At 38.1% G+C, this 22,841-nt stretch overlaps 2 protein-coding genes across 17 annotated transcripts in view; one reads left to right on the top strand and one right to left on the bottom strand.

Moving 5' to 3' along the window:
- The first annotated feature begins 514 nt into the window (after positions 1 to 514).
- Positions 515 to 13,094, top strand: chdh (choline dehydrogenase). Its single transcript, XM_028452895.1, has 10 exons — positions 515 to 595; positions 2,872 to 3,289; positions 5,152 to 5,382; positions 6,212 to 6,378; positions 6,470 to 6,621; positions 7,461 to 7,590; positions 7,734 to 7,868; positions 9,401 to 9,543; positions 10,616 to 10,718; positions 10,791 to 13,094. The coding sequence occupies exons 2-10, from the start codon at positions 2,895 to 2,897 to the stop codon at positions 11,207 to 11,209; spliced, it is 1,875 nt and encodes a 624-aa protein (XP_028308696.1). The 5' UTR covers positions 515 to 595; positions 2,872 to 2,894; the 3' UTR covers positions 11,210 to 13,094.
- Positions 13,095 to 13,102: 8 nt separating this feature from the next.
- cacna1db (calcium channel, voltage-dependent, L type, alpha 1D subunit, b) overlaps positions 13,103 to 22,841 on the bottom strand; it is a 99,828-nt gene continuing 90,089 nt past the window's right edge. For all 16 annotated transcript variants that reach the window (XM_028452878.1, XM_028452882.1, XM_028452886.1 and 13 more), the window contains 8 exons: positions 22,027 to 22,436; positions 20,252 to 20,278; positions 19,991 to 20,131; positions 18,600 to 18,736; positions 18,362 to 18,474; positions 18,115 to 18,249; positions 16,799 to 16,984; positions 13,103 to 15,002 (listed from right to left, as the gene is read on the bottom strand). In XM_028452878.1, the coding sequence (XP_028308679.1) occupies positions 14,685 to 15,002; positions 16,799 to 16,984; positions 18,115 to 18,249; positions 18,362 to 18,474; positions 18,600 to 18,736; positions 19,991 to 20,131; positions 20,252 to 20,278; positions 22,027 to 22,436 (1,467 nt within the window). In that variant the 3' untranslated portion in view covers positions 13,103 to 14,684. The remainder of the gene's footprint in view (positions 15,003 to 16,798; positions 16,985 to 18,114; positions 18,250 to 18,361; positions 18,475 to 18,599; positions 18,737 to 19,990; positions 20,132 to 20,251; positions 20,279 to 22,026; positions 22,437 to 22,841) is intronic.

Genomic DNA, 22,841 nt, shown 5'->3' with positions numbered 1-22,841 from the left:
AGAACTGAGGAAAAAAATGAATTGAATCCCTTTTGGAATAAGGCTGTAACATGATGAAATGTGGGAAATGCGAAGCACTGTGAATACTTTCTGTATGAAGTGTATATATATAGCATTTATTTGATTCTATGTACAGTCTCCACTTTTATTGTGTGTGTAAATTGGTTACAATGGTCATAAGAGGGTAAAATTAAATAAGTCACTTCTTCCTATTCCTTTTTTTTTATTTTTACGTGTAAAGGTTTTTATTGAATCTTCTTGCTTTGTGTTGTTGACTTGTTTTTGGAAATAAACTCGTTTTGTGACATTCCTTTTATTTTATATGTAGTGTTTTTTTACATGTTCAAAAATGAATAAATAAAATAAAAATCAATTGTGTCATTCTGCGTTACATAAAACTAACAATTTAAACATATTTGATACGTACACGGAGTTTGTTGTTAAATGAACAGTGGTGAATGGTTTACTGTAAATAAACTCTTACTTTATTGATAATAACTAAAGCCTGCCCACACACTGAAGCCCCGCCCACACCGTTTTACGAGCCTTGCGGGCGAACCGTTTACAGGAGTTAAAGTTTGGTTGAATCTCAAAGGTAAGAACCGACATTATCCTCCGTTTAAGGCAGAAATGTGTAGATTTAAAATAAAAACATGTTATTGCGGTAGTTGTGACAGTTTAAATACGTTGTAAACCTTAATTTCGTGGCAGACCTCATCCAGATCTGTTGGTGACCCATCTAACTGGTGACCAACTTCCGGTTGCTTTGCCGTGTATACCGTTATTGATGAAATAGGATTAGAATAATGATTTTATAGTAGATTAATATGATTAATTTACTTCTGTCTCTATCGGCAAATGAAAGCATTTTTTGTCAAAAAAACAGCATCAATTATGTAAAATAGATGTTTTTTTAGGGTCAGGATTTTAGTGAAAAATCCGGGTTTACAATGTAATACAGTTTTTCTGTGAGCTATCAAAAATACTTATTAACCAATATTTAAAAATATGACTAAAAAGGAAAAAGCGGAAGTTGGTCACAAATGAAATGGTTTACCAGTTAAACCGTAACATATGCTGGACTTAGACCTGAACATAGATTGCAAAGTTTAAACATATAAAACATTCTAGGATTATCATTAAACCGTCAATATACACTCAGACAACTTAGTGACGTAGTTAATTTATTTCTAGAGCTCACTTTGCATCATCTTTTTACATTTGAATCTTTGGTAAAGTGAGTAAACAATGTTTGGTTTGAACTCACTGACACCACAGACCCAGATAGATCTATACCTTATATGTCTATATGGGCACATTGCTGTACACATACCATTTTAATGAGTTTTAACAGAGGCTTTTGCAGGTTCTCACAGTCCGACTCACACACCCAAACTCTTAGCACTGCTCCAAAATATTCTCTTTTTTTAAAGTTTAGTTTAGTTTTAACAGTATTTATATTATCTAAGTAAGATATCTATGGAAGAGGATTAGGGCCAATATTGATGGAGAAAATAATTTTGGGCAAATCAAGAATGAATTTGAAATGCCAAGATTAAAGTTGAAATTTTGAAAATAAATTCAAAATACTGGTACAATATGATACATTTATTTTTGGGCAATTTGGGAAAATTCACAAATAAAGTCGAAATGTTGAGATTAAAGTGAAAATTTTGAAAATAAATTCAAAATGGGAAAATCAAGAATAAAGTTGAGATAAAAGTTGAAATTTTGAGAATAAAGTTGAAATACAGTGTCGAGATTAAAGTCGAAAAGATGAATTTAAAGTCAAAAATTTTGAAAATAAATTTTAAATACAATATCATGATAAAAGTTGAACGTTTGTTAATCAAGTCAAATCTACGGAAGCTGACGAGGGCCAATTCACCATTCATCAGATTGCAGTTTGGTATGAATACTCTATGAATTAATATGATGAGACGCTAAAAAAAAAAATGGGGCCAGGGGCCCACCCCCCATTTTCTGTAATTTCCAAAGTTATGGGAATATAGCCGTGTGATATATCGTTTAAAAAGTAATTCAACGTAGATTACGATTATGCCTCGCACAATTTGAATTTTTTTGGCAATTTCCATTAAAGTCGTTTTCTCATTTATTGGTGAGTCAAATATTGTGACAGTTGGTGGTATAGAATCATTGACACATACCAATATATGAATGGGGCCCATTACTCCGTATGTGCCCCCGGGCCGGGGGCGCCCATTTTTTTACTCGTGGAACCGAGTCATTTGACTGAATTCTTGGGAACGTGGTACGTTTTAATTTGGCGCTGAGACTTTTTGTGGGCCTGGCCGTTTAACTTGTTTAATCTTGTCTTTTTTTGGTAAAATGGTAAATGGACTAGATTTATATAGAGCTTTATAACCACACTGAAGCAGTCCCAAAGCGCTCTACATATCAGCTCATTCACCCAATCACTCTCACATTCACACACCAGTGGGACAGGACTGCCATGCAAGACGCTAGTCGACCACTGGGAGCAACTTAGGGTTCAGTGTCTTGCCCAAGGACACTTCGACACATAGTCAGGTACTGGGATCGAACCCCCAACCTCTCGATCAGAAGACGACCGCTCAAGATATAAATTTTGGTCCTTATCGCCCAGCCCTACCACTGTACACACTTTAAAAATGTCCCCATGTAGTATGAGTATACAGTACATCTGGGTATTTCTTTCATACTTAATCTTTCCACACTATCTACTATAAACACACTACCGTACATACTCATTCAGACATCAGACTCAGTATGAGTCGTATGTGATTTCTAACAAGCCATAGTTCCCATCATGGGTAACTTTCCCATGACTAATGTTTCTTATCTTTTCATATGTTTTTATCTCATTCTCAGGTTCTGACATCAACTGTCACAAAATGATCCTTTTGACCAAACTCGTCCAAACTGCTTCCAGACGAGTTTGGACAGAAATCCCAAGAAGTTTAATAAAAGACTGCAGGTGTTACTGCTCCAGAACGTTGGGTCTCTTTAGCTCCTCCTCCTCCTCCAACCATCTGAGATGCTTCAGTGTCTCATCGTCGTATCGAAACCCTTCCTCACCCAACGTGGGTGATAAGACTCCGTCCTACAGCTATGTGATCGTGGGAGCCGGTTCTGCCGGCTGCGTTCTGGCGAACCGACTCTCAGAGGACTCCCATGAGTCTGTGCTGCTGCTGGAGGCGGGGCCTAAGGACATGTGGTTCAACAGTGTTCGGTTATCGTGGAAGATCCACATGCCAGCAGCTCTGACCTACAACCTCTGTGACAACAAGTACTCTCACTACTTTACTTTAACTGTATTTAAATATTTAGAGGAAGAAAAAAGATGCATTTTTCGCTTTGTGTTATTGTGACATTGGAAATTTAATTTCATCCCTATTTTACCTGATAAAATCTTTCAAATATTGATATATAAACAAAAAGGAGACTCAAAAAAGAAGGGAATAAGAAGAGGAGTGTTAGATATAAAGAAGGAAAAAGACAGATTACCTCTAAAAAATATTGATTTTATTTATCAAGACATAGAAATACATTGTTTTACTTATTCAAGATAATAGTCTATATTCAACTATGAATAGCCACACTTTAATTTGTCAAGTTCATGTGTGCAAATATGTATTAGAGGAGGTTAGAAAGTCTGGGAAGCTTTATATGCTTTATAGTGTATATAAATAAACAATACAAATATATACATATATATATATATATATATATATATAAACAAATAGAAGACTTAAAAAGGGATTATCTATAGCCAAACTTTATTACTTAGTGAAGTTTATGAATGCAAATAATATTTTGAAGAATGTTATAAAGTGTGGGAGGTTATGTTTTTTATGTTGAATTTATACAATATAGATTTGATTTCACTGTTTTATTTTGAAATAAATTGCAAAAGCAATAATACAGGAAACAATTTTACAATAAACAAAAGATTTGATGCAGATAGCTTTTTTTCAGAAAAAAATAAAAACAAAACATTAATTACATATATTATTACTGCGGACACATACTTTTTATGTTTGAAAGGGAGTGGGTGGAAGGGTAAACTTATTAGTCCCACCCCTTTTCCTACATTACAGTAACAAATAATCTATTTTTCCATTGCTGCTGTTAATAAATTAGTTTTGACATATACACTTTCAAAATTGTCATACAACTTAAAGATATTTTCTGTATATTTTTCTTTAAATCGCTTGTGTCACGGCAAATTTGCGGTTGACCTCATTTGGAGACATGATTTATTGCTCTGGTTGAATGATGGAGTCCAGGCGAGGCATTGATGATTTTATAAAAAAGGTTTATTATAAAACTAAATAAAAAGGAGTACAAAGATGGACAAAATTAGTGACCGCCCCGGGCGGACGTCCGATGATCGAGTGGCCCACAGTTCTAACTCATCACGTATATTCCCCCTCAGTCCCCCTCCCTCCTCCCCCAGGAGATAAAGAGGACAGAGGAGGTGAAAGAAGAGGGTGAAAAGAGACAGTTTCTTCTTTAGGTCAAAACAACCAGTTCTCTGGTATCTCCTGATTGTCGTGAGTGTTGGAAGTGTGTGCGTGTATGGTGTTTGTGTGTATGAATGGATGTGTATTGGGTGTGTATGTGTGACTATGTGAGTGTGTGTAGGCATGCGAGTGTGTCATGCCTCTGTGTCTGAGGGATCAGATGTGTTTTGGGAAGTTGACCTCGAGAAGAGAGCAGAAAACATGAGACAGCAGAAATGAAAAGTCTCAACTTAAAGCCTTAAAAAGAATAAGGTCTATGAGTAAATATGTTAATAAACATAACTAACAATTTTTGCCCTGACACTTGATATTTGTACATTCTTTAAAATCTTATTCCATATATTGAAACACTCTCAAAACTCTAAATTAATTTAAGTTCTCACTTTGTATAAACCTCTTCCCTCTTAATAAAGAGCTTTTAAATGTTTTCCAGTAATAATTTATTCATGGCCTTAAATACAACTACAGTAAATCTTATTTTACTACCTTTGACTTGAGGAACAATGGGTTGGTTTGATCCAAATATCTAGTTTATTACTCTCTTTTGAAATGTATCTGTTGATTATGAATTAGATATGACGTGAATAGTGTGATCCTGTTGTGTGTGTTTGTGGTTATTTCTCAGGTATAACTGGTACTACCACACGTTAGCTCAGGAGCACATGAACAACCGGGTCATGTACTGGCCCCGGGGCCGAGTGTGGGGGGGGTCATCTGCCCTCAACGCCATGGTTTACATCCGTGGTCACGCTGAGGATTACAACCGTTGGCAGAGAGAGGGAGCGGAGGGCTGGGACTACGACCACTGTCTGCCCTACTTTAGAAAAGCTCAGTGTCATGAACTGGGAGCAAACCGGTACGCAACAATCACTCAATAATATTGATGAACGCTGTTCACTAGATCAATCATATCAATGGGATTATTCTGCAAAACAAGAAGGAATTGATAAGTTATAATAACCTCCTATATGGGGCATACATTGTAAAGTTGACCATGTTAAAATAAACAGCAAATTTTAGCAACAAACCACGTTTAAAAAAACATGTGAATTTTCATTAATGTTACTTTTGACCAGTTTGTGAAATATGTGATTTATCCTTTTTGTTTTGTTTAGCTTTTATTTTGGTACTTTTGCTGAATTTGCTTATTCAACTGTGACATTTAGATTTAACATTTAGGTTTTACATTTAACATTTAGGTTTTACATTTAACATTTAGATTTAGATCTAACATTTAGATTTAAGATTTAGATTTAACATTTAGATTTGATATTTACAATTCAGATTTAGCATTTATATTTAAATGTAACATTTGGAATTAACATTTAGATTTAATATATAACATTAAGATTTGATATATAACATTAAAATTTGATATTTAACATTTAGATTTAAAATTGACATATTTTAATGAGTAAATATCACAAATTTCACAAATATTGCTGTAAATCTGGTCAAATGTAACAAAAAAATTTGCATATGTTTTTTAAATGTGGTTTGTTTTGCTAAACGTTGCTGTTTATTTTAGCATGTGCAACTTTATGATCGACACCCCGTACTCCTATGTTTCAAGAGTGTGTAAATTTGTAGGTTTTCCCACTTTAAAAATGTTTAGATTTTATAGTAGAACTTCCTTGCTGTCAATGAATTACTCACAACGTGGCGTTGTGTTGTCCATATTCTAGGTACAGAGGTGGTAGTGGACCTCTCCATGTGTCCAGAGGGAAAACCAACAATGCTCTGCACCATGCGTTCATTGAGGCTGGCCAACAGGCCGGATACCCCTTCACAGATGATATGAATGGATACCAACAGGAAGGCCTGGGCTGGATGGACATGACCATTCACAAAGGTCCCACCACCACCACCACACTCTCATGTATTTATCATTTAATGCACAAAGTCCTGTAGTTTGACCAGTTTCTCTGTATGGGTGTAACCAGGGAAGAGATGGAGCACAGCCAGTGCCTACCTCAGACCTGCCCTGAAGAGACCCAACCTGAGGGCTGAAGTACGCTGCCTCACCACCAGGATTCTGTTTGATGGAAACCGAGCTGTTGGAGTGGAATACACACAGAATGGAGAGAAAAAGAAAGTGAGAGGAAACACCTTTTTATCCAGGAATCCATATTTTCTGTTATTTCTCCGTTATTGCATTTGTTTATTCCCACTTCCTTCCTTTAGATTAAATTAGAGAAACTTTATTAATCCCTAATGGGGACACTCATTTGCAACCAAGTGGCATGGTTCACACATACAGTCCATAACATGACATTAACACTTCATACAAATACAAATAGCAAATTGCATTGACAAGATTTAGAGCTTCCACAGAACAGAAATAGCGACAATTCACAGGCGTTCATTAAAAGAAGGAACATTCAGGCATTACCAAACGCTCACTAAAAGAACTTTAGTCCATTCAAAGCGCTTTGAAGAGGATGGCCTTCAAAGTTTAGCAGTTTTCAGTTTACCTCCGATCCTCCTTTCATAGGTGACCTCGAGTGAGTCTGGGGTGCAGCCGATAGCTGAGTCAGCCTTTTTGATCAGTTTGTTTATCCTATTTTTGTCGTTTACATTGATGTCCCCCCCCCCCAGCAAAGAACAGCATAAAACGAGACGCTGATTGGATCCTCTGATAACAGACATTAAGAAGCCTCCTGCTAATGTCGAAGGATCTCAGCTTTCTTAAAAACAGCCTGTGTTCTGTTCCTTCAATCATTACTCTATTTAATTCAATTCAAATCAACTTCATTTATATAACACTCATCAAATTATTAAGAAAAAAACCTACATTTCCACATGAACAGCATCAGTTACAGTGGGAGAAAAAACTCCCTTTTAACAGGAAGAAAGTTACAGCTGTGTGCGTGTGCGTGTGTGTGTGTGTGTGTGTGTGTGTGTGTGTGTGTGCGTGTGTGTGTGTGTTTCTAGGTTTTTGCAGATAAAGAAGTGATCCTGAGCGGTGGAGCCATCAACTCTCCTCAGCTGCTCATGTTGTCTGGTGTAGGCAACGCAGACGACCTGAAACATCACAGTATTCCTGTGATTCAGCATTTACCAGGTGAACTGTGTGTGTCCATCATGCTTTAGTCCTTTGTCCATGTGCGTGTGTAAAGAATAGATTAACATATTCTGCTATTTGGACATTTCTGTTGGTAGTGTACAGTTTGTGTAGTGTTGTGTTACCTCTGGTGTTGTGTTCAGGTGTTGGTAGTAACCTGCAGGATCACCTGGAGCTGTATGTGCAGCAGCAGTGTACTCAACCCATCACCCTGTATAAAGCTCAGAAACCTGTGCACATGGTGAAGATTGGCCTGGAGTGGCTCACAATGTTCACAGGTTACAACATCTGGCTGTCACACACACATACTAGAACATCTGGGCTTTACACACACATACTAGAACATCTGGGCTTTACACACACATACTAGAACATCTGGGCTTTACACACACATACTAGAACATCTGGGCTTTACACACACATACTAGAACATCTGGGCTTTACACACACATACTAGAACATCTGAGCTTTACACACACATACTAGAACATCTGGGCTTTACACACACATACTAGAACATCTGGGCTTTACACACATACTAGAACATCTGGGCTTTACACACACATACTAGAACATCTGAGCTTTACACACACATACTAGAACATCTGGGCTTTACACACACATACTAGAACATCTGGGCTTTACACACATACTAGAACATCTGGGCTTTACACACATACTAGAACATCTGGGCTTTACACACATACTAGAACATCTGGGCTTTACACACACATACTAGAGAATCTGGGCTTTACACACATACTAGAACATCTGGGCTTTACACACACATACTAGAACATCTGGGCTTTACACACACATACTAGAACATCTGGGCTTTACACACACATACTAGAGAATCTGGGCTTTACACACACATACTAGAACATCTGGGCTTTACACACATACTAGAACATCTGGGCTTTACACAGATACTAGAACATCTGGGCTTTACACACATACTAGAACATCTGTGACATGACCTTCATGTCAACATCAATCACTGTGCATTAGAATTACAGTTTGCTTTATTCTGTTGTAGCAGCCTGTGTGTTTTAAAGGATCCTCCACTGTTTTTAAAAATATGTCCTAAAATCTTCTAAATGTCCTTATTAGTAGATCTATGTCTAACAAAACACATTATTTTGCATCATATTCATTTTATTAACTTTTAAAAAATAGGACTACTTTACAGTTTTAGAGCCTGTGTTCCTCCATGTTTAAATCATGTGATTGATGATGTCACACGTCCCCACTGCCTGTAAACATCCATTGTTTTCTATTGGAGTGAAACATTCAGCCTGATTTATAGATAAATTAGTAACTTTTTAAATCATATATATAATGTAACATATATTAATGTAAACCTCTTGTTTACAGAAAGAGGATAAAAACCTTTGTGACCTGAAAAATAATCTATGACCACAGGGGGCGACAGTTCCAACTCTGAGGTTTGGTAGTAAACAATGAAGCAGAGAAGAAGAGTTCTCCTAAGGTGCCTTTACTCTCCCTTAAACAGTGCGCTGACACGCTTTGGTGGCTGAAGTTAGAGAGTAAATCACAGATTGTTGAAGACACACAAACCCTAAGGATAGAAAGACTTTACGGTGGAAATCTTATAACCTTATAAAACCAATAAGGTTCATAATAATGTGTTTTATTAGACGTAGATCTACTAATAAGGACATTTAGGTTTTATATACATTTATAAAATCAGTGGAGGATCCTTTAAAACTCTTTTTGCAGCTATGTTGATAACACTGATGGTTCTGTGAACACATTGTGTCGTATCATGTCATGTTATCATACACAGGTTATGGAGCGACTGCTCATCTGGAGAGTGGAGGGTTCATCCGCAGTCGACCCAACGTCACACATCCTGACATCCAGTTCCACTTCCTGCCTTCACAAGTCATCGACCACGGACGTGTTGCCTCTAAGATCGAAGCTTATCAGGTGTGTGATGATGAAGATGATGATGATGATGATGGTGCTCAATAGGCACATGTGGATTGGTTGTTGGTTTACATCTGCATTTATCAGAGGATAGAGTAAGAAACAAAACTTTATCAGTCACTCGTTGAAACTTTCAGAACAATAGAAAATTACAATTCTGTGTCTGTGCAGGTGTTTTACTCTTGAACTGGTTTCATTAAGTTCTACCTCACAGGTGGTTCCATTCAGGAAGTCAGGCTTACGTCACAGATGACGTTAAGTAGTAAATAAACGGGCGCCATCTTGAAATGGGGGGAAACTACTCTTCTACGTCCGATGACAAAACCGGCTTTATTTTGGAGTGGTTTATGTCTCTGTATTCTTATAAATGTCATACAATAATGAAGACACACTACCATAAGAGGCCAGCGGACGATATAAGGCTAAGCTATCAGTGCTAAGAATATCTGAGTGTCCATACAACGTCCCAGATCTTTACAATTACCAGACAGTCAGCATTTTCTGTGATTTCTCTCTCTTTATATCTGAATTATTATTATTATTGTAAATGACAAACTAATTCAGTTGTACATATCTCATTTTATCTAAATACAAACATTCAATCAAAGTCCACAATATTTGAAGAGCTCAGTTTTCCACTTCTTATATCACAGGACAGCAGTTATTTTTAATCTCAAATTGTTAAAAGAACTCTCAATTTATTCCACAAAACTTCCCTAAATTAGTGACATTTAAGTGAAGATCCAGCAGGGACTAATTTACTCATATACTTTATCATTTATATATCATATATGTGGAAATGCAAACCAGGGCCACATTAATGTTAAATTATTATTTTTTTTCAACCTAAACTCTGTGGCCCATTTAAGGTCAAACCTGTCCGTTTTTTGGCCCCTGAACTAAAATGAGTTGAACACACAGCAGCTCTTCAGCATGATCTGTTACAACGAGAGTCAGTACGTTGTCATAACCCAAACAAATATGGCGACCGTCGTTGCTAGGCAGAAATGTCACTAGTTACCCAGAAGCCCCACTTCCTGAACGGTGGTTTGACGACGTTCTGCTGTTGTAGGTTCACGTTGGACCAATGAGAAGCACAAGCATTGGATGGATGAAGCTGAGGAGTGCAGACCCTCTGGACCACCCAATACTCCAGCCTAACTACCTCTCCACCGGTAAGACTGGGTCTACGTAGAGTTGAGTTTTATTTGGTGTCTAACTCTGCAGCTGTGGTTCTGACTCTCCAGATGTGGACGTGTGGGAGTTCAGAGAAAGTGTCAAACTGTCCAGAGAGATTTTTGCCCAGAAGGCGTTCGACCCGTTCCGGGGCCCAGAGGTCCAGCCCGGCCCCCAGGTTCAGTCAGACGCTGACATCGACGCTTTCGTCCGTCAAAAAGCGGACAGCGCCTACCACCCGTCCTGTACCTGTAAGATGGGCGTGGCCTCCGATCCCATGGCCGTGGTGGACTCCAACACGCGTGTCCTCGGTGTGGAGAAGCTGCGTGTGGTGGACGCCTCCATCATGCCCAGTGTAGTGAGTGGAAACCTGAACGCTCCGACTATTATGATAGCAGAGAAAGCTGCAGATATTATCAAAGGTTTACCTGCTCTGGTTGACCTGAAGGTACCAGTTTACCAACCGCCCACCCTGGAGACGCAGAGATGAGACACGATGAAGATGAGCAGGGAAGTCTAGAGTGAGATTTCACTTTTTCATTAAGTGAGTTATTCAGCCTCATTCTAGAGTTAATATTTGATTCATGAAGTTATTAATCCCCCCCCACACACACACACACACACACACACACACACACACACACACACACACACACACACACACACACACACACACACACACACACACACACACACAGTATGTACATTTGGAGTATTTTAGTATTTCCCAGAATGATGTTCAAGCTTCTCTTTAAGTGACAGACAAAACGATGACAATGCAGAACTGACGCTGATTGACAGTCATTACAGGTGTGGGAGGGGGAGGAGGGACAGACACACCTGTCCACTGACGAACTGGAACTAAAAGAAGCACAAGAAACAAACACACACTTTCTGACACCAGCACCTCTGTCTGATCCAGCGTCATGTTGGGTCATGAGGTTAAATAACCAGGGAGATATTGACCCAACATGATAATATTGGTCATGTGACTGTTAAAGATACTCAGGATGTTCAACAAAAATGTGAATTATACTGTCCTCTCACATTGTGGATGAAGAATCCCTAAATGTAAAGAATGCTGTGATTGATTTTAGATGAAATTTTATAGCCTGAAATATTGGTGCACATGACATTTAGGAGCAGCTCGTTAGAAAACACCTTAAAGCTGTTGAGAAGAAGAAATACTTAGAGACTGTCTGTCACCCACACTTTTACCTTTTCTTCTTCTCTTTATGTCATAATGTTTACCGTCATTTCTTCTGGTTCATTTTTTCTCGCGCTTCACACGAGACGAGGATTGTAACGTTTTATTTTATGAATGCTCCTGGATGTACATCAGATGATCTATATAACATCTATAAAACTATCATAACTTCTAGTGTCTCTGTCCACTAATAACACATGAGAACAAGAAGAAATTCAAATCTTTTGAGTGCAGAATTTTTGGAAATAAAATTAAAAAATATATTTTAAAGTTACACTTTGTTATAGATCATTTACGATGTAACACTTTCAGATTGTTATAAAGATGACTCAGATGACTAAACTCGTTAGCCTCCTAGCATGATTGCTAATGAAGGCATAATGTGGCCAAACTGTAAATGTACTTTACAGATTGAGCTTTGTGTATAAGAACGGCTCCTTTTTGCTTTGTTTGATTTTGTTTTTGCCCCCAAATGTTTAGATTTTACACTTCAGTGTCTCCTGCTAGTTTGTTTGTTTGCTTTGTCTGTTTTTCTCAGTTTTACACCAAGAACAAATATAATTATTATTTGTATGCAATAGTTTTTTTCTGAATCGTTTACAAAGATGAAGGTTTTCAATAAGTGACATTTAATCAAACACTTTTAAGTGCCTCACAGGTTGTTATAATCCTGTGTTGATTGCGTTTACATCCGTCACTTTCGTCCAATCAGGAGTGAAAGCGTTGTGTTTGTAGCTGAGAAGAATATAAAATGAATTTAATTGTGTACGTATGAAATGTTGCACTACTACGTGATGCCTTTTTCTTATTGCTAACTCTACAGCATAGTTTTACACAATAACTGGAACATAACAAACACACGCTCCACGTCCTCGTGACTTTATTCAGTGATCGTTAGAAAAATCAGCAGGTTTTTTATCGTCACAGGCAAAAAAAAATCCAAATGTACAAAAAACAGGAAGTCGTTGGTAGAAAAGCTAGAAGGTTCTAGAACCTCTGCTACAAAAGTCAACAGAGCTATTGAGTTTTTTTTTTTAAATACAAGTAGTTTGGTAGAAAGCAGAAATGTTCATCATGTTCCTCATTTTTACAAACTGTACAGATTTTACACCATACTGTGACTGTTATTCATGGATGGAAATTACAATAAAGCTGTTTTAAAAATAAAGCTTGGCCTTTTTTTCTTAATGGTTGAAACTTAGTTTTGAGGTTTTTCTAATTTAAAAAAAATAATTTTTTTTTTTTTTGGTGTCCTCCCTCCCTGAGTCAGATTTAGTTGATTGATTATTTAAGTCCTGATTCCCGTCATACTGTGTTCTTTAAAACTCTGGAGGCTGATGGGAATTCTCACCTGGTTTGTAGAATGTTCTAATCGTTTTCTTTGTTTCTGTGATGGAAGCAGACCTGGATAGAATGTAGAAGTATGTGTAATATAAATGTTAAATTTAGTGATCATACATAGAGTGGAAGTAGGATTAGTAAAAACCACACACAAACACATATAAAACACGTTGGGCCTGTACTACAAAGCTGGATTTACTCTTATCAAACTAACTTCCTGAATTTATTCTGCATTCATTCCTTCCTGCCTTTTCTGCAGCAACATTGTTGTTTTTTGTCTGAATTATGGATTTAAATTCTTCACATTTTTAAAGAATTATTCCTCAATTGTGACGTAAGTTGCTGTCTACAGTTTCTCTGTGATTGTGATTGGTCTGACGCTGCTAACTCCGCCCCCTGTCACAAGAGCGTGTACTGAAATCAACTCGCTTAAGTGAACGTGTTTATATCCAGCTTCATAGTACAGCTGCTCTGTGACAGAGTGTTTGATTAGCTGAAGCTAATGGAGACATCTCAGGATAGACATATCCAGCTTCGTAGTACAGGGCCTTTGTGTTATTTTCAGTGTGTGAGTGGGTTAGGGTTAATATCAGTGACACACCAGGATACGCCTGCGGTGAAAGTCTTTTTCTTTGATTAGTGATTTCCTTTTCAAGCTAAACCTCTGAGCCCTGACATCAAAAAGCATCTCTCTGGGATTATTCTTAATAAATCAATAAATAACTGACAATGCACCAGCTTTAGGAGTTTGTGTGAATCACATCATGAAGATAAGTCGTCTGTGTTTTTGTCCAATAAAAGGTGAAAATGACATTTATCATATAATATATACAAAAGATTCAAACTGAAAACAGTGAGGGTTAAAATGAATCTGTAAGTGTTCGTAGACAAACAGTTTTTGTTGAAGAGGGTTCAGTTTTAATATGAAGTAATAAATATAATCATATGTGCAATATTTAGTCGGATCAAAACTAGATGATTTCTTATTTCTTGGGTCTTTTATGAATAGGTTTCAACCAATGTTTACATATTTTTATCCAAATATTTTAGAAAATAAGTTAAAAAAAATCCCATTTAAATTGTGCTGTGGGGGGCAAAAAAGAAGACAGACGTTAGACTGTAGGGGTACTTATTATTATATCAGACAACCTTAAAATGAAATAAAACTGTAAATTTAAATAAATAAAAAACCAGCATTGAGTGTTATTTTTGTAAGGAATGCAAAACTAAACGTTTGATTTATTTCTGTGAACGTTGCCTTCACTGTTGACAAACAAGGCACTTTTGTTTTCCTTTCGATCCCAGCTGAACGTTAAGCCCCGCCCACAGGATGCTGGTGCTTCCACTTCCTGTCGCCGTAGACCAGCAGAAAGAGTTCAATTTAAAAAAGCTAAATGTGAGGCGTGTCCAGGTGGTGCTATAGTGAAGTGATGCATATCATCTCATCTGTCAGGTCCTCCTCACACCTCACAGCCACGTACGGCTCCTCGTCGCTGTCGTCACGGATACCGTTGTCCCCAAGCCGCGTCCTAGCATGTGGGTCGGCGCCGGTCCTGGTCCCGGTGTTACCGTTCCCCATGTTCCCCATGTTCCCCATGTTCCCGTTGAGCAGGTTACTGGCAGCGCTCTCCATCTCATCGATGGTCATGTGACACGCGTCTGCGATCTCGTGTTTAGTGGCCGACACAAACTTTGGGTCCCTGGCGTATTTCCCCAAACCTTCAGAAATCAGCGCCTGAAAGCATCAACAGAGAAATGAAATGAAATGACAGTCCAAAGTTTTTCAGTTTTAAAGCATTTAGAGCAAAAAACTGCTTTTATTTCAGGGGCCAAAAACAGACCAGTTTGACCTTGGGACCCACACTTTACTAATCTGCAGATGATCTGTAATTCAATGTTTCATCTCATTCCATAAATTCTCCTACTTTGTTCTTTTTTCTTTTCTTTTACTTTTTTTTTTTCTTATTCTGTTTTTATTGTACATTTTATTAAAAATTGCCAAATACATTGTTCTCGTAGGAGTTTTTATAGAACTCTTCCTATAGGTTATTAATGCAGCACTGATGACATATGTTATTTCATAGGGACAATATTCAACCTTTTTTGGAGCCAAAATGTCAAGGTCAAGGCCAAGGTCGCGCCAAATGTCAAAAACCCAAATTTTCTCCAAATATTTATTGTACAAGATTGATGTTTACATTTATGAAAAGCTTATCTCAAGTGGAGTATTTTTATTTTGTTAAACCAAAGCTGTACGACCTACCAGTAAATACAGTAAATATTAGTAGGGGTCAAAGTTCATAACATCACAAAAAATAAAACTATAACTTGGCCACAGATTGAGATCCAGTGCTCAGACTGGTACCATTGAACAACATTTTCTTTCAATGTGTGACCATGACCTTTGCTCAAGGTCATATTTAAGGTCAGTCTTCAGTTTTTTCCTGCATTATTACTTTAAATTTCATTAATAAAAAGAACAAACATGTCAACAAATTCAGATACAGGTTGGTTTTTTTTTGCCAATTTTCAATTGGCAAAAACATATTTTCCTTGCAAACACAGGTCTTGCCTAGTTATTATTATCATTATTATTAACTGGGTCACAGATTGTAGGTGAAAAAAGAGCAAAGTCAGTATTAATGTGCCCTAGTTTACACGTTTCCACGTATAAATAATTAATAAATGATAAAGTATATGGTACAGTATATCAGGCCCTGCAGGATCTTCACTTAAATTTCCCTGATTTTGTAAATTCGGGGAAATTTTGTGAAATAATAATAAAATTTTGAGACTTTTAGATTAAAAACAACTGCCATCATGAGATAAAAGAAGTAGAAAACTGAGCTCTGCTAATATTGTGGAGTTGAATTGTTCTTTTTGTATTTGGAGGGACTGAGATACTGTATCTACAACTGAATTAGTTGGTGATTTACATATTGTTTCGTGATTTTTCTTACTCAAGTGGGCCGAATTTGATGCTCTAAAGCAGTGTTTCTCAAATACAGGGTACGCGACAGAACTACAGGGGGTACTTGAAAGAGAAAGAAAGTGGAAGATTAACAAAGAAAGACATTAAAAATATTTGGTTTTATAATGTTTAAATGATCATCATAATAATGATGATAAAAATGATCTTGATTAGAACATAAACTGAAAATACAAAGGTCTGTGTTGGTCCCAGACCAGGAGATAGATGATAGGGAATGAAATTATTAAAATAAATCTATTCATGAGGCACTAAATACTGTTTATTTCCACTTATTTACAGAATGAGATTCTTTAAAATGTGTGTTATCATTCATTCATTCCATCATTATGATCTATAGATGTTTTTTCAAAGAATTCTAAGCAAAATGTAGTAGTCAGACATAAGGGGGGCTTGAGAACCCCTCTTCTAAAGGGGCCGTATTTGGCCCCCGGGCCTTGAGTTTGACACGTGAGTTGGAGATTATTTGCACACATTTTGCAGCTCAGTTTGTCACAGACGTTCTCATCCTGTCTCAGTTGTTTTTTAGTCGACTAACTTACAGCTCCCACCAAACTGTTGGCGCTGCCTCTCATTTGCTGATGTAAGCAGTTTTCTGAGGGCAGCTGCAGCCTTGATGGTGATTGGCTACGACTTGGGGAACCATCCTGACCATCAGTGTACCATGAGCTCCTCTTCAGAGCAGCACCAGGGAGGCTCCCAACACTGCCTGGACTACGCCAGTCCACCTATAGGATGCACATGTGTAGATATATATATATATACAGTAACAGTAAAAGTACACAACACATCCAAGTCAGGGGTGATACAGAGGAGACTAGGCCAAATAACAGAAAAACTGTTATTGACCGGCACAGACTTTGTGCATTTGGTGATAAAGTGTATCAGACACAATCATATGAACAGTTTTACAAGATTCAAACTGAGATTAAGGCATAAACAAGACTTTTATTTAAAGAAGAGTTGTAGAGAACGATCCTCATTTATCAACGTTGCGTGAAAACGTGTGTAAATCTGAGTTCACATTGTGTCGTACCAACGTGAATTCAATCGTCATTAACTTGTTACGCCCTCCTGTTTCTGAGGCCCCGCCCACTGAAAAGTCAATGTAAACACAAGTTGTTTCAACATGGCGGTGTACAGTGTCTACAACGGTAAAGTAGTCCCTTTTTTAAAAAGTTAATAAAATGAATATGGAGCAAAATAATGTGTTTTGTTAGACATAGATCTACTAATAAGGACATTTAAAAGGTTTCAGGCCACATTGGTAAAAACAGTGGAGGATCCCTTTAAAGGATCTCATTTAAACGTTCTGTGGAAGAGGATCAGCTAATGAGCAGGAGACGTCTGCCCCCCTGTGTGTACTGACAACAACTACACAACAGAGATCCTGGAGGCACACGCGGAAATATGACATTTATATCAGCCTCATTCTGCACGCTTTAGGCAATAAACATCACATGAAAAGAAATTAATGATGAAAATGCTTTAAAAAGCCTTAAAAATGACTAAATATTGTCTCTTGTCTGTGTTTATTTTGCCTTCAGCTAGAAAAACTGTGTTCTTAGTATTCATGTGGGCTTTTTTAAAATGCATTTTATTTTGTTTAATTAGTTTTAATAATCTGTTTATCTGTTCTGAATGTGTGTCTGCTTATGCTTCAATGACAGCTGAGGTTAGTTTAATATTTTATTTTCAGTTTCACTAAGATTATCTACACGAGGTCAGATCTGATCATAGCGTACGATCACGTAACTATTAATAAATACTGAAGCTTGAGTGAATATAGTCAAATGCACATGGTACACTCAGATCTGAACGCACCAACTATTGATTAATGTGTGTTTAGGTCACAGACCTGGATGAGTGGGGTGTAGCAGGGGGAGCAGTCCTTGCTGAGGGGGGAGGCGGGGGGTGTGACCCAGGAACGTAGAGACCTCGTTGGAGACAAGCGACGAATTCTGCTGGAATCAATCCCGGCCACAGCCATCACCTGTTAGTGAGCACACACAGCACACATCACTGTGTCAAAGTACACAAAATACCTGTGTGTGTGTGTGTGTGTGTGTGTGTGTGTGTGTGTGTGTGTGTGTGTGTGTCGTTACCTGTTGCTGCACCAGATGCAGAGGTAGAGCAGTGCACGATGGAGAGGGAGGAGACTCATCTTCACTACTTCTTCTACGAAGACACTCAAAATTAAATGTTGGTTTTTTGGAGGCTGTGAAGAGACACGAGAAGAAACATTTTCACTAGACAATAAAAGTGTCCAGAAGCTAAGACTATGAATCTATAAACATATTTCTATAAAGGGAGGGACATTTCTTTGTACTGTTGATGGCTCACCTGGAGGTGAAGGTAAAAACCATCTCCTTGGCGACCTGCTGCTGCGCTGGTAGATGGGCTGCTGGTCATCATCATCATCATCATCTCCTCTGGACACCTCCAGGTCAAAATCTTCCTCTGCATCATCTCGATTGTTACTGTTAGAGATTTGATTTGAGTTCATCAAGTTTATTAACTTTAAATATGAATAAATCATCAAATATTCAACATCTCCAAAGACTCAAGGTTGTTGTGAATCTTTAAAATGGTGGACTGGACCTCTATAGCAGTGGCTCTCAAATGTTTTTGGTCCATATTTATTTCTAAATCCAAGTCCTTCCCTAAGTGAATGAAACAGTATTTAGTTCCTCCTGAATAGATTTATTTCTATAGTTTTTATCATTTATGGTCATCTCCCTCCAGAGGGGTGTTCCATAAAGTGGCTTATGTTCAAAGTCTGAGTACGTTGGGGCTCAAATAAAGGAAACTCTGAGTATTCCATTCCTCTGGGTTACCATGGTAACAGACTCCATGAACTGAACCTGCTCACTGACTGAGAAACCCTGGGTATCTACCTGGCTCCGCCCACATGAGCAGCGCTTCTCAAGGAACACTAATGAACCTTGACACTAATGTTGTGTTGCTTATGTTTTTATTTTATCAAATTGTAGTTTTCTCTCTAACATTGTAGATGTAGATCATTGACTGAAACACACTGAGAGGTTGATCTGCATTAAAACATCTACTGACGTTTGTCGTAAAGTTCTCTTGATACGAACCAATCGTAGTTTGAAAGTTACGGTAGCGCAGCGGGTGAAGAAGCGTGCTTGGGAGCGTAGAGTCGAGGGTTTAAATCCAAGCTCAGTCGTGTTTTTTATGACGTCTTTTTTGGACGTCCAGACGACTGTAGCGACTACATTACATTAAAAATCATTATGAATGATGTGACGTCATAGCCGCTGTAGTGGGAGGGCTGTACACTTCCTCTACTTACTGGGGACAAATGAAAGTGGAATACTCCTTAAATACACCTTTTAAATGATAAATATATTGTGAGTGAACTCATCCTTTAGATGTTGACCCAGAGTTTATGGATAAACTCAGAGTTTGTTGAACCTCCTTTATGGAATACACCTCTGATGTGGAACCAAAGCTATCTTGTATTTTCAGTTCATTATCTAATCAATATCATTTCTATTCTCATTTTGTGTATTTTGTTGTTGTTTGTTTGTTATTTTTATTATTCAGTGTATTTTTCTCTTGTTTTGTGTGTTTTTGTTGTTGTTTTGTGAGTTGCTGGTAATATTTAGTATTATTTTCATTTTTAATTATAAATAAACTTTCATTTGTTAATTTTCTCTCTCTTGAGGACCCCCTGTTGACCCCATATTGTCCCTGTGTAGTATGCGTACCTGTCTTTTCTCAGCATGATGTCGTCGCCCTGATGTTCCTCTCCACTGTAATATTCCCCTGAGCCTCGATCATCATCACTGTCTCGTTCCATCTGAGCGTCTCTACGAATGGTTGGATAAAGACCCCCCCCACCTTCAGACCTGACATCAACACAGGAAAAAGCTCTCAATGATGTGTCAAAAACTGATTATCACAAATGCAAATGTTTTCATTTGTAATGAAAAGCTGAAAATAAAGATAAACTCTGTTCGTGTACGTACCTAATGTAGGCCTCATAGTAGCGACTCCTATGGCACCAGGACAGGGAGGACGTGCACGTGTAGTGAGATAATGGTGCACGTGAGCAGGAAGCAGATGGAGTTAAATGGTTCCAAACCACACAACAGAGAGAAAAACATAGATTAATATACTTTAACCTTAACACAGGTTTATTATAGAAATAATGCTTCAATGATGCTTAAACTCTAAACAAATTATAAAATGATAAATGAAATAAAGCTCCTCTATCTATTCTAATAATCGTATGATTGTTGTAGATCAATAAAAACTTTGATACGTCCTAACACCTACACAGCTGGAATCCATTCATTGCGTTAGAACACAGAGGTTCTCAAACTTTTCTGGGTGTTCCTCACTTTGAACGAAGGAGAACTTTCAAGCCTTCAGACTTTCAGGTTCTGTTTAGTTTAGTTCACTTTAGTCTTTAGTCTTAGTTTAATCTGTTTAGTTTCCATTTTAGTTCCAGTTTAATGTTTAAACTCTTGTCTTTGTGCTCATGGCTCCTCCTCCCAGTGATGTCAGTGATTAGCTCCCTCATGTTTCCACCCAGGTGTGGCCCGTTCCAATCAGACCTCCCTCTCTATTTATCAGAGTGTGTTTTTGGTGAATGTTTCTCTCCTCGTGTGCTGCTGTGTTTCGTCTCCTTGTATTTGTTTTTTTTTGTTGGTTTGATCATTAAAAATTGATCGTCTCTATAAACGTTAAAGCTGATTCTCTCATTAACAACTCCACCCATCACAGAAACCACATTTGTGTTTTGTACCAAAAAGCTTCAGAAAACCAGGAAATAATAATTGAGTTTGTTTATTGTTCCACTTCACAGGCCGACCTCAATCAACATTTTTGCTCTTCAGTTCCATGTACAGTTAGTTACTGGTCGCATATTTAATTCACTCTTTTAATTGTTAGGCTTCTCATTATGAGTTTCTTTACGTGTTTAGAGTTAATGATCTTTATTTTTAAAGGTTTTAATATGATTGGAATGAAATGAATAAGGTCCATCTGTTTGCCACGCCCCACCTGTGGTACCTCCATTTAGTGCAGCAGATTAATTACATATTTTAAGAGAATCATTGACTTTGGTATAAAAGCATGACATTTGGCACAGATACTTTCTAAGGGCCACGATTTTGGAAAAATGCGTTGGCCACTCAAAAACTCAATATGGCAACCATTTTTCAATGGTTTATTATATAACCAAAAAACTCTCGGACCGAGGCCAAACAAGGCGTCAGCGGAAAGGTCTGGTCCTCCTGAGTCTGAATAAGTGCATCACCCCCTCGGCAGAGTTAGAATGGCGCCCGTTAGAGGCTAGACCCCCCTTTTTTCAGCATTTTCCATTAAAGTCGATTTCTCATTTATTTTATATATATACCAATATATGAACATTACTCTGTATGTGCCACAGGGGGCCTCTGGGGCTCCATTTTGTTACTTGGTGGAACCGAGTCATTTGACTGAATTCTCGGGAACGTGGTACGTGCTATTCGGCGTGGAGACGTTCCACGGCCCCGGCCGTAGTTCATCAGAACTTGTTAAATTACTGCTAGTCTTCCTTATTATCTTACTGTCTAATTAAAGTGAAACCGTGAACATTTAGTATTTAAGAAGTAACTGGTCTAACTAACTGGCAGATCTTCTACAGTACCTATGAAGAAGCTCACAGTTTCAGAAAGGTTGGTGACTCCTGCTCTAGACATTTGTAACAACTATGACAAGAAGAAAAGAGTTGTTTTGATCCATCTGCACCACTGACCTGGTAGAGTGTGATTTCCAGGACTTGTCTTGCACTCCTCTGCAGTAGGAGGTACTAGAGTTTCCCTTTTTCAACGAGGACGGACGGCTTCGTCCAATCAAACACTTGGGCTGCCTCCCAATGGCCATGGAGAGGAGTAAGGGCACGTTGGCATTGTTCAGGTTGGCATTAGAGGGGATTGGTGATTGAGGACAAGTGGAGTTACAGTGAGGGTGATTATACGCATGGATGGGGGAAGAGTTCATCTCCGTCTCTACTTTCTGGTTGTTGTTGACCCTCCTGGAGGTGGAGGTGTGTTCAGCAGATAAAGGAAGGATCTGCAGAGGTCTCTGAGTGACGGTGGTGGGCTGAGAAAAGCTCTGATCTCCACTGATGTGGTTCACATGGTTCCCAAAAAGACCTCCGTTACGCTGTGGAGACACAAGATGGTAAATGTATAGAGCTTTATCACCACTGAAACAGTCTCAAAGCGCTTTACATATCAGCTCATTCACCCAATCACTCTCACATTCACACACCAGTGGGACAGGACTGACATGCAAGGCACTAGTCGACCACTGGGAGCAACTTAGGGTTCAGTGTCTTGCCCAAGGACACTTCGACACATAGTCAGGTACTGGGATCGAACCCCCAACCTCTCGATCAGAAGACGACCCTCTACCACCTGAGCCACGGTCGCCCGTGAGACCAAATCACAATAATTGTAGCAAGAAATGATATGACAGTTGTATTTGTATTTAATTGTTGCACACAATAGGGCTGTACAGTGTCATTAATCTAAATATAAATACTAAACAATATGATACACATCGCGA

This window comes from Gouania willdenowi, chromosome 7 (genome assembly GCF_900634775.1).
Source record: "Gouania willdenowi chromosome 7, fGouWil2.1, whole genome shotgun sequence".
In the NCBI taxonomy this organism is placed as follows: domain Eukaryota; kingdom Metazoa; phylum Chordata; class Actinopteri; order Blenniiformes; family Gobiesocidae; genus Gouania; species Gouania willdenowi.
The sequence above is the reverse complement of the archived record's forward strand: the minus strand, read 5'-3'. Positions and strand labels throughout refer to the sequence as shown.

Coding starts and splice junctions, on each gene's coding strand:
- chdh (XM_028452895.1), top strand. CDS start 2,895: ATGATCCTTTTGACCAAACTCGTCCAAACTGCTTCCAGACGAGTTTGG. Junction 5,383..6,211: donor CATGAACTGGGAGCAAACCG/GTACGCAACAAT, acceptor TCCATATTCTAG/GTACAGAGGTGGTAGTGGAC. Junction 10,719..10,790: donor GCCTAACTACCTCTCCACCG/GTAAGACTGGGT, acceptor CTGACTCTCCAG/ATGTGGACGTGTGGGAGTTC.